This window comes from Lycorma delicatula, chromosome 4 (assembly GCF_047948215.1).
Source record: "Lycorma delicatula isolate Av1 chromosome 4, ASM4794821v1, whole genome shotgun sequence".
Taxonomy (NCBI): Eukaryota; Metazoa; Arthropoda; class Insecta; order Hemiptera; family Fulgoridae; genus Lycorma; species Lycorma delicatula.
The window spans coordinates 33,146,774-33,164,453 of record NC_134458.1 but is presented as its reverse complement, the minus strand read 5'-3'; the positions used below and the strand labels follow the sequence as shown (position 1 = coordinate 33,164,453).

At 29.2% G+C, this 17,680-nt stretch overlaps 1 protein-coding gene across 8 annotated transcripts in view; it reads right to left on the bottom strand.

Annotated features, from left to right (window-relative positions):
- Positions 1-17,680, bottom strand: part of Itpr (Inositol 1,4,5,-trisphosphate receptor) — a 256,216-nt gene that overhangs the window by 25,901 nt on the left and 212,635 nt on the right. For all 8 annotated transcript variants that reach the window (XM_075362620.1, XM_075362616.1, XM_075362622.1 and 5 more), the window contains 5 exons: positions 17,481-17,653; positions 15,972-16,136; positions 15,646-15,826; positions 13,009-13,107; positions 5,429-5,577 (listed from right to left, as the gene is read on the bottom strand). In XM_075362620.1, coding sequence (XP_075218735.1) covers positions 5,429-5,577; positions 13,009-13,107; positions 15,646-15,826; positions 15,972-16,136; positions 17,481-17,653 — 767 coding nt within the window. The remainder of the gene's footprint in view (positions 1-5,428; positions 5,578-13,008; positions 13,108-15,645; positions 15,827-15,971; positions 16,137-17,480; positions 17,654-17,680) is intronic.

The window sequence follows — 17,680 nt, the reverse complement described above, 5'->3', positions numbered from 1 at the left end:
TTGATTGGTTTGAGAGCTATTTGATCAACAGGCGACAGTGCGTAAGAATAAAAGGGTGTTTAAGTAACTTTGCTGGGGTACAATATGGAGTCCCACAAGGATCCGTATTGGGAGCCATACTATTCATAATATATGTAAATAGTGTCTGTTCGGCACCGCTTAAAGGTAATGTATATACGTTTGCAGATGATACTGCCTTGTGTTATGTCCGCAACACCTGGATAGAAGTGGCTGAGGACATGCAATCAGATTTAGACGCACTGCGGTTATGCTTTTCAAATCATTATATGATCTTGAGCGTTGAAAAAACTTTGTATATCAACTTCTGCTTAAAGGGGAAAAAAAAATTGCCACTTACAATAAAATATAAATGTAAAAAAGTGTGATAAATAAATCCGACTGTTTAGAATGTAGTGAGATCGAACAACGTGATATTTGTAAATACTTGGGCATTGTGTTAGATAGTGGTCTAACCTGGAAGAATCATATTGTGCTATTAAAGCAAAAACTTTTAAGCTATCTTAGGATATTTTATTTTTTAAACAAACTATCCCCAAAAATAACGATGAGAAAACTTTATTTTGCTATTGTGCATAGTCAACTAGACTATGGCATCAGCTGTTGGGGAGGAACTTATGTTACAAATTTAGATTCCATAATCAAAATCCAAAAAAGATTCGTTAGAATGATAAGTAAAAAAAGAACTACAGATAATTCTTTGCCAATATTTAGGGAATTGTCTATATTACCGCTATGTTATTTATATGTTTATAAAGTAATGAAAATTTTCTTTATCAGAAGTGGTTATAGAGATAGTATGATAACCGAGTACGAACTTAGAAGTAAAAGGAATGTATATGTCCCCAGAGCAAATAAAACGAGTTATATGAAGTTCTTTTCAAGTACTGCTCCTAGATTGTATAACATACTTCCTAATCATATAAAGACCAGTAGGAACCTAAACACTTTCTTAAAGCTACTAAGACAATGGCTAATTAATATTGATGACGCTGAAAGTACGTTCCATGTAATTACATGATTTATGATTACATATATAATGCTTTATACTATTGGTCTTAACATAGTAATAGATTTTTTACATATATAACTTAACGGGTAGCACTGGATGAAAGGTTTATTAGTAAACATAAATATTTGGCGACGATTGATCTTCTCTATACTTAACTGCAGAAAAGATAAGTTTCCACCAGAGTAAATCATGAATTGAGCCAAAACTAATCCTCCCATATAAGATAAAACTGTTTACTTTTCCCCTTACTCAAACTAAAAAGATTAATAGAAAAGGGATGGTGCCACAAAATGGGCAAGACCCTTGTGGACACCTAATCTTTCATCTTTTACAAATAATATAAATTAAGTATAATTAAGTTAAGTTAAGTAATAAATATTAAATTGTATTATAAAACAATGTTAAATTAAGTAAGATTAAGTTAAGTAATATTATAATTAGTATTAGGATTACTCCATTAATTATTAATTCTGTAAAAGTGAAAGAAATAAAAGAAAAGAAAAAAGAGTACATGGCAGTGTACCAAGAAGTGAAGCCTGCAGACAGATGTTGGAAGAATGGCAAACACAGTGAGACATGTCAAGAACAGGTCACTGGACTAAAAGACTTATCCTCCAAGTCGGTATGTGGTTAACAGGCATCACAGGGAGGTAGGTTTCCATCTCTAGACAGCTGTTAATTAGTCACAGAAAGTTTGGAGCCTACCTCCACCAGTTCGGCAGAAGAACAACATCTGAATGTCGCTATTGTAATGGCATTGATAGTGTTGAACATTCTATACTTATACATATATATTATGTATATTATGTATATATTATTATATATATTATGTATATTTATGTACATGTGCTACATGTACATAAATATACTTGTGCTACAGATGGGATGAAGTAAGGCAAGCTCTTGGAGTATGTAGATTGACTCCAGAGCATACAATTGAGTTCATGTTATGGGGTAAACATGAATGGGATACTGTTGTTACCATGGTCAAGAGGATTATAAAGGCCAAAAAAAAATGTGACTCAGGGAATGAGACGGGGTGTAGTCTGGAAGTAGGGATTCACAGGGGCAGCCCTGCTCATGATAGGGTGGTTTGCTGAGGTGGGCCGCCGTTGATAACTAACCAAGTACCCCCTGATTTCACGGGAAAATAAAAGACCAAGACCTGACAGGATCCTTTCCTTGGGGAGGGAGTACAGTTAGAGGCAATGGTTACATAAAAGACTGAGTCCCGGCCAACTGGGTGAGCAACCTCCGTAGGGCACAGCATCACCAGATCCTGCGAAGTCCCACGAGGTTAGTGGCATGGCAACTATTGAGGAAGCGCAATGCATAATGCTGGTCCATCCTCACTGGCAAGGGGAAAAAAAAAGATTATAGGCTTTATATATTTTATCAAAATATTTATAAAATGGCTTAAATTATTTATAGTAGGTAGATTACATTTATGTGTGTTTTTTAAAACATTTAATTCTTCTTCATTGAAATTAATCTTTATTGTATTAATAATGTTATTTCCGATAAATAAAAATAAAATCATCAAACAAACTATAATAGAAATTGAAAATAATATTTTCAAAATCAATAATAAAGATAATAAAAATAAAATCAGAAATCAATAAACAACATAAAATCAAAACAACAATAAACAATAAAGTCCAAATCATAAACAACATTAAAAATAACAAACATTCGGGATATAAGTATAAACACAATAATTTTAATATTTATAAAAATATAACTAAAAAATAACAATTCCTTCATAATAAAATCTGATAAAACAAATACTCCTGTCATAATTCATAATGAGCTATATATTGAAAAAACAAATCAGTTCGCAAATGATAATAATTTTAAAGAAATAAAGGATCCTACCACAAAAATTAAAAAAGACATATCTAAAATTAATAAATGCAAATGCATTTTTAGGGATACCCATAATAAACAAAAATTTAACTTAATCAATGCTTATGCCCCCATATTTGTAGCCTCATCCAAAATACAAAAAGAAGGTTTCCCAATATGTACACATAAATTTCATCAATTCTCCCACATATCAACTGAGCAAATTTCTAGCTAAAAAATTGAAGGAAAACAATAATTTAAATAATAAATATAACCTAAAAAATAGTTATAAATTAATAAATATCATTAATAAAATTAAAATAAATAGATCAACTAGACTCATAATCCTGGACATAAAAGATATGTACACTAATACTGATACAAAAGAAACTATAAACATTATATATAACCTATTATCTTACATGGATTAGTTTGAAAATACATTTTTACCTAACATTTTTAAATATCACCAAATTCTTTTATATAAAAGATACGTTGATGATATTTTAATTATTTTTAATCAAAATACAGATAATGACATAAATATACTTTTTAGTAAAATTAATGCAATAAATCACAATATCAATTTCACAATAAATCATAAAATTAACAATAATAGTATTAATTTTGATATGATCATTCAAAAAAATTTTAATAATAATACTTTAGAAATCGATATACGTATATAGTAAACTAACACAACATAACACTATAATACAAGCTAATTCATATCATCCATGGAGTCAAAAATGACAGCTTTTAATTATTTAATCTAAAGAGCTATTAAATATCTCGGACACAACAATTTAAAACTAAATTCTGAAATAAACATTATAAAGAATATAGCAATATTAAATGGTTACAATAAATTATATTCTAAATCAGAATTAAATTCTGATCAATAAATTATATTTTAAAATTAAAAATAAAATATATATAAAAGACAACATAAAATTATCACATAATGACTTAGAAAAGTCTTATATAAAAATAGAATTTAACCCATTTTATAAATATTTTGATAAAATATATAAAGCCTATAATTTAAAGATAACATAACCACCAACAATAAAATAATAAATTTTATAACATTAACAATCATACTAAAATAGCAAACTCAAAAAATATAAATATCTTAGATAAACAAGGAGTCTGTAGTCTGAAATGTGAAGACTGCCATTTAGAATATATAGGTATGACCAACAGTTCTTTTTCTATTAGAGCCAAAGGACATATTAATAATATAAAGAAAGGATACTTGGATAAATCAGATTATACCAGACACATATTACAAAATACACACAACTGGAATCCTGATAATTTTATTAAAATATTAGATATTTTGAACAACTACTACTGTTAACATTTTATAAATTTATATTCTATGTAATTAATTTTAATGAACTGAAATTAAAGGATAACTTTTCCTGGGATGGTCCAATGACCGAAAGTGCTAGAAAGAGAATGCGGATGAATTGTTGGTAAGGTTGAATTTCATTTATTTATATATCAATAATATTATATACCATTTGTGCCATGCTTAACAAACTTAAAGACATTTATGTCTTTCACTAAGTGTAGGTTATTTAATTCTGCTGAGATTCTGCATACACAAACCACATCATGTTTTGAAAAAAATCACAAAAAATAAACCATAAAAAAATCAGCATTTTTTTATATGAAACAAACAAAATGAAACCTTTTAAAACAAAACTCAATCTTCGAACTCTAATGAACTCGGTTATTTGTTTAATTGTGATGTCACCAATTCAGGTTATACGTCCAGTGTATTGCTGCACAGCTGTCTCAAATTTTAAAATATGAAACAGAGAATATTAACAACTTATTCAGTCTAACAAAATGTGAAGTGTTGCAATTGGACTAAAGTATTTGATCATAGAATAACAGAGTCAATGGTTAAATGGTTTAATATTTTTTTAAATTAAAAATAAAATATATATAAAAGACAACATAAAATTATACATAATGACTTAGAAAACTCTTATATAAAAATAGAATTTAACCCGTTTAATAAATATTTTGATAAAATATATAAAGCCTATAATTTAAAGATAACATACACCACCAACAATAAAATAATAAATTCTGTTTTTGGGGGAATTTGATTTAGTTTTTAGAAGAAAAAGTACATGAATTTATAGTTTTTTTTAGTTATTCATAGAAAGCCTATTTTTTTACTCTTTAACCCTTAATAAAAAGAAATCATTATGATCTGGTGTTTGGGACTCTTCAGTTTCTTAAATTATACGCCAAAATAAAAATATTTTATTTTCCCAAGGATTCACTTTACTCTAATTAGGCGCTCCAGTTTACACAAGTCTACTTCGATAACTTTAAACTTGCCGCGTAGAAATTCCAGACAGCTTATTTAAATCATTTAAAATTACATTCTTATAATGATGCTTGTAAGAAAAGTAACAGGAACTCAGAAAAATATCAATAAAGACAATATAACTTATAAACAAAAAAATAGTTATTAAGATTTTAACAATGAAAATAATAATAAACTTGAAAGTAAATTATAATAATGACCTTACTACTAGGTGCACGAAGAATATCACCGATTCCACCACCATTTCTCAGGCCCTGGTTCAAAGTAGTAACAATACACATCACAAGAGAATCACATGCCCTTTCTTTCAGATCGCCATCAACACTAACCAATTGTGCCTTTGTATTAACTAAAATCAAACAAACAAATAATTACTTTAGTATAAATTCAATCGAGATGAAATTGTATGAGGTGTATTCAAGAAGTAACGAGAATTTTTGTTTTTTGGAAAAAATTTTATTTATTCGTCTACATTAATGTTATCCCCTTCAAAATAGTCCCAATTACATATTATACACTTATGCCAGCGCTTTTTTCAAAACATTTCTGGAACTTGATTTTTGGAATATTGTATAGCTCATTCAGCGATTCGCTTTTAATCTCATCTATGCTTGTAAAACAACGGCCCTTTAAGGTTCTCTTTATTTTTAGGAATAGAAAAAAGTCACACAGGGCCATTTCTGGTGAATATGACAACTGGGGTATCATTACAGTATTGTCTTTGCTAAAAACTGACAAACAAGCAATGAAGTGTGAGTAGGTGCATTATTGTGGTGCAAAAGCCATGAATTGTTTCGCCACAAATCTGTGTGTTTTTTCAGATTGTTTCACACAAACAGCGTTCAACTTGTAGGTAATACTCCTTATTGATCATCTGAACTTGTGGCAAGAACTCATGATGCACTATGCCGTTAAAATCGAAGAACACAATGAGCATAACCTTCACATTCGACCGTACTTGTCAAGCTTTTTTTGGTCTTGGTGATCCAGAATGCCTCCACTGGGCTGATTGAGCTCTAGTTTTGACATCATATCCGTAAACCCTTCAATTCAATTAGTGACTCCTGAACAACCTCCATTCGCCGCTGTTTTTGTTCAAAATTCAACAATTTTACTGTCACACATTTTATACCCAAAACATCCAAAAAAATTTCATTGCATGAGCCAATTGATATCCCAAAATCATCAGCGACTTCTCTGATTGTGATTCGACGATCATTCATAATCATTTCTTTCACTTTTTCCATATTTTCATCAGTTGTTGATGTGCTGGAGTGTCCGAGGTGCTCATCATCTTCAACATCTTCACGACCTTCTTGGAAACCCTTATAATACTCGTAAACCCTTGCTTTACTCACAGCAGATTCACCAAAAGCAATATTTAACATTTTTAAAATATGCTACGCTTTATTCCATTCTTATAACAAAATTTAATACAAATTCTCTGATCCATTATTTGTACAAATAAAAATCACAGATTGTACCAAAACTTGTATCATTTGACACCTGACAACAGACTAAACATCCAATATGGCTAAAAATGTACAGATACTTTTCAGACATGTTTTCCAATACAACAACGAAAAAATCCCAAGAATCGGACTAATACAAACGGCAAAATTTCAAAATTCTTGTTACTTGTTGAACACACATCATATTTCCTACTACATCACAAAGCTGGCCCAATTTTCCAGTATTGGGATGTAACCCAGTAACATAAGATAATGTATTCTATATATTATGGCTTATTTTAAAAATATTCCATTGTGTAATACAGAACACACCATGAGCACACTTGAATTCATAATCCTGATAAGACTATTAGCACATCATAACATTTTTAAAATGTATTATCAGCAAAGAAGCAAGAGTTTATTTTTTATACATTTATTACATAACATACATCAATAACCAAAACATCTTAATCTGTGTTTTTTAAACACACAGGTGAGCTTTAAAAAAAATTGATATTTTTCAATTTCATTATCACTATTTTTGGTTTTATTGTACAATCGGTACAGTAAAAAAGTTTTTTTTTTAATTGTATGTTGTTTTTTATGTGCCTATAGTAAGTAGATTTTATAGCATTGTTTTTAATAAAAAACACAGAACATTTTCAGTTCATTACTGTACAGCATTAATTAGCAATTTAATTATTTTACTTATATAAAATTATACTAAAAGTATAATAATGGAGTTGTATCTTATGACTAAGCAATTTGTATTTTTATTTAGTTTTGTTTTTAATACTGAAAATAGATAAACTTTTATCAGTTTTTCAAAATGTTGAAATTAATAAAAAAAAATTTAGATGCAAGTTAAAACTGTATATCACTGTCTTTTTATGCTGCATTTTATGTAAATTCTTCATACTAGCAATAGACAGACTTCGACCAGATTCTATGTAGAGAAAGTAAAAGAAAGGCTATAGAAAGTTTCCAATTTAGCCAAACGCTGCTAGAAATATTCTTCAATAACCCTATAAAGAAAAGATAATTTAAAAACTTAAAAATGTTTACAGTTTTACAAACTGAAAAATCGTAATAAAATATGCAATTAATAATAATGAGAGGTTATCAATTACTGATACACAAGAATTACAAATCTTTTTTTATAAAAAAATATTATTTTTGTCTATAATAAATATTCCTCTTATAGCTTTATGTTTACTTTAATCGTGCAATTTCTTTAGTTTTAAAATTACACAGCTTAATTAAAATTAGCTATGGCAAGAAATTTTCCATATGACCTTAATTATGTCACAAGATTTACACTCTGCAGTATTACATAAACTGTTCGTATTTGTTTATACATTCAAATAATAAAATATTACACAAATGTTATAAAAATGCAATAATTTTTTATTACATAAAATACTTTTTTCCCATTTCTTTATAATTGAAACTAAGATTTAATGTTTAATTTACACTGTGCAACATAGTCCAGTATTTTTCTTCATTTACAATAATTCTTTTTGATATAAGTTCTCATAAATTAATAAATATTCATTCCAATTGGAACATAAAAATACATTATATAGATCATGTCAATATAAATTATAAATATACAGACAAATAATAAGATAAAAAATAGATCTGTTTAAAGTCCAAATTAGTTATTTAAATACAAACTCATGAAATAGTGTTAAGGTAAATACATTAAATATAAAGAAATTACTAGGAAATAATTCATAATTCAGATATTGAAAACTATTTTGAGCACATATTTATGTCCACGTTGAACGGGTTACACATAAAGGTAGATAACAGGTTTGGTAAAGATAGATATTGTTATTTTTTAAGAATAAGTTCCTATTGCTTTTAGCAAAGATTACACATTCATTTTTTATATAAACCCAAAGATAAGTTAACATCTAATTTTGCACCTTAAAAACTTGTTCTTCATGTTTTTTCTTTGTTTTTAACACGTATTATTTAAAAATTCACCAACAGAATAATATTGATTCCATAAAAAATTTTTTAATTGTATTTTAAATAAATTGGCGGGAAGATAATGGTTTGGGAATTTATTAAGACTGGCATCAGTAGCATAACAGGTCCTTACTTGTAAGGCAAAGTATTTTGTTGATTTATAAAAAACAGTTCCAATGTTTGATTTGGAAAAGGTAGATATTGTTATTTTTCAAGAATTAGTAAAGATCACACATTAATTTTTTATATAAACCCAAGTATAAGTTAAATATTTAATTTTGTTCTGATCTTTTGAAGAAGCCCCAAGAGATGACATACTTTATATGACAATATAAGTAGGCATAATAAATATTTAATAATGATGAAAAGCTTAGCATTTTATTAAGACGGGCAGTTCAGACAAAACAGTACAGCTTGATATTTTATTACAAACAAAATCAATTTGATCATCCCACGAGAACTTGCCATCTAATAAAACTCAGAAATTTCGCTTTGTGGGCAGTTCAAATACAAGCGTTATCATTAATGGAATTACTATTCACAGGATCAGCAGTGTTTATGTCTACTTGAGAAGTATAATACAACAGATTAGTTTACGATATATGTTTTATTCTACTTGAATAAAACATGTTAACTTATATAATGAATTTATCATATAAATATGATTTAAAGGAACATATTATATGAAGCTCGGGTAAATTTGTCAACATACATGTGAATCAGAAATATGGTTACACATTTGGAGTAAAGCGTGTTGCTATACACTGTAATGGGAAATGGTGTATTTAAACTTGAAAATTTGTTTTTTCATTTCAGTTAACACTTATTTGCCTGAGCTTATGATATTAGCCAAGATAGCAATGAACATGTAGCAACAAGCTGAACTGCATACTAGAATGACTGCGAGATGATGAGGCCATTAGATGTGGTTTTAATATAACATTTTTGCCACTGACTAAGGGAAAGTGGAAAAAATGACTGTGCTTACAACAGAGAAATTTCTAAAAAAGAAAACCTCCTGAAAGAGTCTGCAGTAGCAGTGACCCAGCAACTTCAGAAAGAATTGTGTAAGCATTCACCAATATCCCACAGAAATCAACTCCTCAAGTTCATTAGTCAGTCAAGTGAGCTCCTTATCTTTTGAGATGTGAGAACTACTATCCCTTCAAACCAAATCGGTCCACAAACTGAAAGAGGATGACTGACAGGCAGTTGGAACTATGTGAATTTGTTTTAAAAGAATGTGAAAATGACAGCACTAGTTTTGTAAATTGCTGATGAAACCATATTCCACATGAATGCGAGCGTTAATTGATAAAACTATCATTATTATGGACAGAGAATCCTCAAGTTATTGAAGAGACACGTTCAAAATGTGACTGGTCACAATTTAGGTAATGGTTGGTTGGGAAGGATTGTTAAGAATACAAATCTTGGAGGAGACTACTGTAAATGCTAATCATATTGAAATCCTTTGTGAACTTGTGGTATTACTGATATGAAGTAATGAATACATAGCTTATTCCATCAGGACAGTACAACTCCTCACTATGCCACTGTGGCAATGAATGACTTTCCTAAGTGTTGCCAAATATGCTTGATGTAAATGGTGAACATTTTGAGACAATAAAGTGAATGTGGTTGATATAATTCTTTAATCTGAAGAACTGACTTTCCAGTGGTAATATCTCACAGTACTGTCCATAACATGATGTGGTTAAATGAGCAGCCATACTTCTGGCTCATCTGTAGTACATATTAGCAAAATAAGAATTTTATAAATTTGTATAGAATGAAAAATTAATTTTACAATTGAAATATTTTAAATACATAAATATATATAAAACACATACACATTTGTATAACTTTTAATTTTTAATTTTTCATTAAATATTCTTTTTCATCCATCCGCTATATTTCAGTGCTCAATCAAGATAAGAATTTCTTTTGTAAATGGCTGGATTTTTCACTTTATTTAAATGTACTGGCAGATTTTTCACTATCAGCATATTGGTATTACTTGCCAGAGCTGGAGATAAATAAAAAAAAAGCTGACAACACGGTAGTAGGACCTTCCCAACAAGTGGCTTTTTTCTGATGCACAGCTTAGATATATAACTTAATTTAAAATATTTATCATTTTATTTAAATACAATATTTTTTGTTTATTTAATTCAATGATTCTAACTAAAGCACGCATGCATACCCTATCTCATTCGTGCAGGTGTGGTGGCACTAACAGTCAGTTCAAATAAATTTTTAAACTTTAAATATTATTCATTATTTAATTCTACCGCTCACCTGTGACATCACAACATAGCACAGACAACTACAGTAGTAGTCTGGTTGTTAAGTGGGATGTGGGGTGTGTAAGCGGGGGTGGCTGATTTAAGATCCCACTTTGATGGGGAACACTTTTGTGGATCCAACGAGATGCTAATAGAAAAAACTGCAACGAAAAAGATGCACTGTACTGCCTTCTACAATGTTTCAAGATTATTTATTACTATTTCTTAGAGTGGGGGTAAGTTAACAAAAAAATGTTACACAAAAGATGTTTTTTTTTTATAATCGTTTACAAAAATATTTTTAAAAAAATGTAACGAAGATAACCCCTTATACTGCCTTCTTTATACTGTTCAAAATTAAATCCATTTTTAGGGGATGAGGTGAAATTTAGCAAAAAGTTTTACAAAAGTTTATATTAATATTCACAAAATTATTTTTAAAAAATATAACCTTAATTATGCAAAATCTGGAGAAGATTTTGTTTTCCCCTGTATCTTCCCACCCCCTGACCATCTGAATTGAAAATTTAATAGCATCAGTGCCCTTACTATAGAAATATTATAGCCAAGTTTGGTGAAAATCGGTCAAGTAGTTCTGGAAATGTAACCCACCGGGTTGGTCTAGTGGTGACGCGTCTTCCCAAATCAGCTGATTTGGAAGTCGAGAGTTCCAGCGTTCTGTCCTAGTAAAGCCAGTTATTTTTGCACGGATTTGAATACTAGATCGTGGATACCGGTGTTCTTTGGTGGTTGGGTTTCAATTAACCACACATCTCAGAAATGGTTGAACTGAGAATGTACAAGACTACACTTTATTTACACTCATACATATCATCCTCATTCATCCTCTGAAGTATTATCTAAATGGTAGTTACCGGAGGCTAAACAGAAAAAAAAGAAGTTCTGGAAATGTAAGACGATTTACGCGCCAACATACATACATACGCACATTTGCAGAAATTTTTATGCAATTTTTTGGTTTTCTGGGATCCTTAGAGGTCACTTCGTCAAGATTTGGTGAAAACCGGATATGCCCAATTTTGACCAATCGCCATACTTTCCATATAGCAATAGCTGCTATATAGATAGGAAAGTAAAAGGATAAACTAAAATAATAATGAGTGTTTGAACATTTAAATGAATTTTATTTTTCATTATAATCATAAATTTTTTGGATAGCATGAAATAACATGAGAAACTTTAAAATTATTAAAAATTAAAACCTTTGAATTGGTAAGTAAAATATTTTCAATTATATATTTCCATTAATATTGATATCTATTTATTCACTGTTGTACGGCTGCCAAAATTAAGATTAGCTCTTTTTTGAATATTTTTTGTGATTTTTTTTCATAATTTTTCATCTGTAGTATACATAAAGTACACCTGTTAAAATTTTGTATTTTGATCATTGATATCCAGTAGACTCATTCTTCATTAAATTTAGCCTAGTTTAAAATTCCCTGCTATTCTTAACATGTCTTACCTTTTAACAACAGTACCTTGAAATAAACATTTAAATTATTTATTTATTCTTTCATACAGATCACAAAGGTTTGCATTCATATTCACTAAAAACTGTGTTCATAATTCGTTTTCTACAACTGTTCTATGATTTATAACATTTGTCACAGTTTTTTTTTTTATCATTTCTTGATTATAAAAAATTTTCACTGCTCACAAGAGACCTGTATATAGACTGTACGATTATGTGTTTGTATGTATTACTGATAAAAAATTGTCACCCAAATTTTCCAAGGAGATATACTCACATAAAAGAAAATCTTGTTATATAAACCTGATTATAAATAAAAGTATAAACTGGTACTATTCTTCTTTTGCCACACTTATCGATTGTATCTGTATTGTTCTGATTCTTGAATTAAAGTTAACAGCCAGCACTTTTTTACCATACCTGGTAAAAAAGTGATTCAGGAAAAGGTAAAAGGTAAAAACAGGATTCTGCATTAGAATCCTGTTTTTGTTTATCCTCATAAACTCGCTGACAAAGTTTATTTTAGAAATAAATTAAACCACGATTTTAATATGACATTAACTTACGTTCCTGAGAATATTTTGCAGCAGGATTGTGTTTACAGTTCTTCTCGTCAGTACCAAAATTTTCATTGTCGTCTGATGGTGGTATAGTCATTTGATGGGCTGAAATAAGCAAAAGAGCAATAAAAATTTTTCATACTCTGACAAAAGGTTAAAAAATATGAAAAAAATAAGTAATAAACTAATCTATACAATAATGACCAGATTTTTTATTTGTTAAAAGAATTCTTCAGTCATTTTTTTATTTATTAATTAAATAAAAACTAAAGCTTAGTTATTTGGTGCAAATAATTTAGTTGTCACAAAAATCATATATATAGTTCAATTCTTACCGACTGATAAAGAACATCAGACACAAGCAGGAGACAGAATATAGTGAAATAGAATTGAAAACACATAAGTATATAATGGGAATATACAGAGGGGATGATTCCTGTGAGGCTGTCAAGAAACTCTGTTTTTAATTCAAGAAGTTGTACAAAAAACTAAACTAGCGGCTAAAGTGCTTATCACAACCAAAGGCTATAAAAAGCCTTTGGTTTACCAGTCTTCTAATTCCTGGTAAAATGTAAGTCCAATCAGAAATGAAATATTATCTGCTGATGTTGAGAAATAAACTGTTGATGGCAAATGATGGTTTCTACTAAATTTGAATGTGAGGCGACTTAGAATAAAAAAAATACTAGTAATAAGTCAACAAGAATAGAAATACACTGTCAGAATTGATATACAGTATGCTAGCAGTAGGAATGTTATACACTATAAAATTAACTTTCAAACTTTATGAGATTGAGGAAGTAGTCAGCAAATTTCAATAAAGATATTACTGTATTAAAGAAAGCATGTTAGATGAGTGTGAGAAGTACTTGCTTCTCTCATACTATAATATCTAATGGTTATAAATTACTAACTAGGATAATTTAAAGAATTATCCTAGGGTAATAATGAGAGGTGTAACATGTACTAGATGACAATCAATTCAGTTTATGACAAAGCAAGAGTACATGGAATAATCTTAGCCGTCAGAATAATTTTAAAAAGCATAATGAAGAAATAAGCTACCTGTTTAGCAACTGATAAGTACAATAGTAAATAGAGCTCAAGATTCTCAGAAAAATAGAACTGCAAATAGAGAAGATGTTACAGAAATAAGCTATAAGAGTAAGGTCAATCCATCTGAAGTGTCCCAATAAAACAAAAGCTGGTTGCTTGACGAATTCAACAAAAATTGAAACTTACTCACTTGTTTCCTACATGTTTCAGGACCTTAAAACTAATTTTTTTAAATTTTTTATTCAGGCAGTTTACTTGTGGCAGCCATTTCTGTTACAGTGCTCACACCTATCTGTGTGATTGTAAGGATTTATGGAAAAAATCATAACTAAAAAACTATTGATCCTGGAATGATTAAACAAAAAGCAATTTAATCATATTTTCTCAAGGTAAAAGATTTTTAAAAAAAATAGTTTTAAGGCCCTGAAAAATGTAGGAAACAAGCGGATAAGTTAAATTTTTTTTTTGAATCAGTCAAGCAACCACTCTTGGGTCACTTCAAATGGATTGACTCAGTAACAATAAGAATAGAAGATGAATAAAGGCAAACTATAGTACAGAAAGGGGGCAAGGACACAGCAATCACATATCAATAATATCTATTGATTTTTAATTAGGACAAGGTTGAAGTAATAAAATAACTGAAGAAAAATTTAAGGCCAGAGTAACATTGAGCACACAAAATAAAAATTTTAAGATTCAATGATGGAATTGTTATTTTAGTTGGAAACAGAAAACCTATAAATATAGTAATGGTAAGTAACATTCACTGATCAGGTAGGAAGTATGTTGAAAGTAAAATTAAGTGAAAGATATGTGAAAAGTAGTAAGAGAGTAAGATGAAACATAATACAAAATCTTACTGCAAAAGTAATAAAATTAAAAAGGATGGATAAAGTAAGAAAAGCTAGAAAACCAAATCAACCCAATTTGTCAGAGGAGCTTTTATACAGAAAGGAAATCTGTTAGAACCTAATCTAGCTTAAGGAGTTTGAAAGAGATTTTTACAAATAATAATATTTAGTAAAGCTCTTTATGACAGCAAAATATGAAAAGTACGAAAACCAGAAACAGAAACATTTTTAGACTCTAAACATGTGATTAAACAAGAATGCCAAAAATTAGTTTGATTGATATAAATGTTTAAGACCAAGTAGAGAGGAGTTGAATTCATGCAGTTTCTTGCAAAAATAACAAGGATCATACATTAAGGCATCTGTGATTAGTAAATTTTGTTGCAAAAGGAAAAGTACAGTATAGAATCAGCAAAAGAAGATATGAGATTAAGGTTAAAATATTATATAATAAATATTAAAGACAATTAAGATTATAGGAAGATAGTGTGCTAAGATACCTCATTGCAAGGTACGCATCCAATTAGAAAAACCTGGTCACTTATTAAACATGTGTTGTAACATCAACAATTAACTATCATGAATATTTTCACAGAAATGGTAGTAGATTTATTTTATCAAAACTATAACACAAAAGCATTGTTGAGCTTTTTAATAAGTTTAATCGCAATAAAAATAAAACTAATACTTTGACATAATGTGCAACTACATTACCAAGAACTGTTATACTTACGAACAACTTCTTCATCGACATCGACTAAGAAGTCATCTTTAAAGAACATATATCCAATAATAGAGAACATGTAAACCAGAATTAGTGCAAGCACAGCTGTTAAAATAATAGAACGACCATTACGTGTAACCGATCTAATAACATTTAACAGAGTTTCTTCTCTATACACAACATCCAACAACTGTAAATAGAAAAAAATTAATTTTATTGGTTTCAATAAAATAATAAATTATAAGATATAATATTTAATAAAAAAATAGGCGATAAAATGAAATAAAAAATAGTAAACTATATAACTAAAATTTAAAATTGCAGTTAATACTTACAAGAACAGAATAGAAGAAGGGATGCATGCAAAGACCCAATACACAAAATACTACATATGATAAATGATAAAGAATTTCAGCATCAGCAACAATCTGTCGAACCTTCTTTGTAAACGTTCCTTGATTACCCATGATACTAATGAGATGAATTCCTTTCAAAAATACCTAAAATAATCAAACATTGCCATTAAAAATTGATACAAAAAATATGAAGAGAAGTCAGAAAATAAGGATTCCCTCATCAGCTGCAGCTACTAAATGTTCACTTACAGCTAGTTAGTTCTTAAATGTCACTTTGTTTAGTCCTTGTTTGTTCTATACAACAACTAATCGACTCCCAACATGCTCTTCTGTTGTAGATAGTTCAACAAAAGTGATTATTTTATATGAGAGTACAGAACGAGAGTTGTGAACTGTTATGTGTTATATTGTGATACCAGGTGAAATTCATCATGACCGTGAAACAGTTTATGATGTTAATGTGTTGAGTGTACACAGAGTGTGTTATCAGTGTAGTATATTTTCTAACATTCAATTAAGTGTGATGGGTGCTGCATGATGATTACAATGTAACCCTCAAAGATTTAGAAGTAAAATTCAATCTCTCACAAGGTACCACGCAATCTGAGACAATATTCACGATTGTTTCAGCTACTGGAAAAAAGTATGCAGCAGACGATCCAATGGAAACTGACAGAAGAGCATAAAAAACTGTATAGATGTACCTCTTCCTTACCTTTTTTATTTTAAAGAGATAAAGAATTCTTGGAAAGAATCACTACTGGAGAAGAAACATGGATATTAGATTACCACTCTGATAAAAAAAATCTAACCATGATGTAAAAGCATCTGGCAAAGCCTGAAGTGCAAATATGATAGCATCAAGTTTCCACCTTTCCAATTTTCAACAAACATAATTTGAGTGCCTAGATAAGCACAATAGCCAACATGTTGGCTGTCAAAAATACAAAGTATCTTCTCAAAGTACGTATCATTTCAAAACATATTTAAATATTATATTTCAGTAAAAATAAATCATAACAGTTTCTCACTTCTTATAAATAATTTAAAAAGCTTTTATAAACAAGCAAAGCAATAAATATATTTAAAGCTAAATTAATGATAATATCAAGCAGATCCAAAATCATTTATTATTTTTGTGTTCACATTATTATTAGTAATGTGTTATTATTGAGTTTACTTGTTTCATTTCTAATGCTTTCTGACACAGAAAGAGCAATAGTCAATGACATTTACAGAAAGATTTTTCTGTTAACAGAAACAAAAAATGGTAAGACGATAAAAGAGTAACAGGACAAAGAAAGTCAGATGAAGAGAGTTCACGAGTTTTGGTAGTAGAGGTGACACTGGCTGGTGAATACTCATACCTTGTGTACTTTTTTTTAGTGCATAAAATTTTCATTATATTATGTTGATAGTAGAAGTAGAATTTTTATGTAGTATAATTTTATTTTCAAATGAATAAATGAAATGCACACATTAACTTACTGTTAAAGTACCAAGCATCCACAGTGTAGGCTCAGGTCCAGCAGAAAATATCATACGAAGTATTGTGGAAACTACAAGAGTTCTAATACCAGATTCTCTTGGAAGAATAATAGCAATTGCAGCAGAAACCAGCATCACAGCCCAAATAAGTACTGACAGATGTTGACTTAACTCTGTAATAATAAAAACAGTAATAGTAA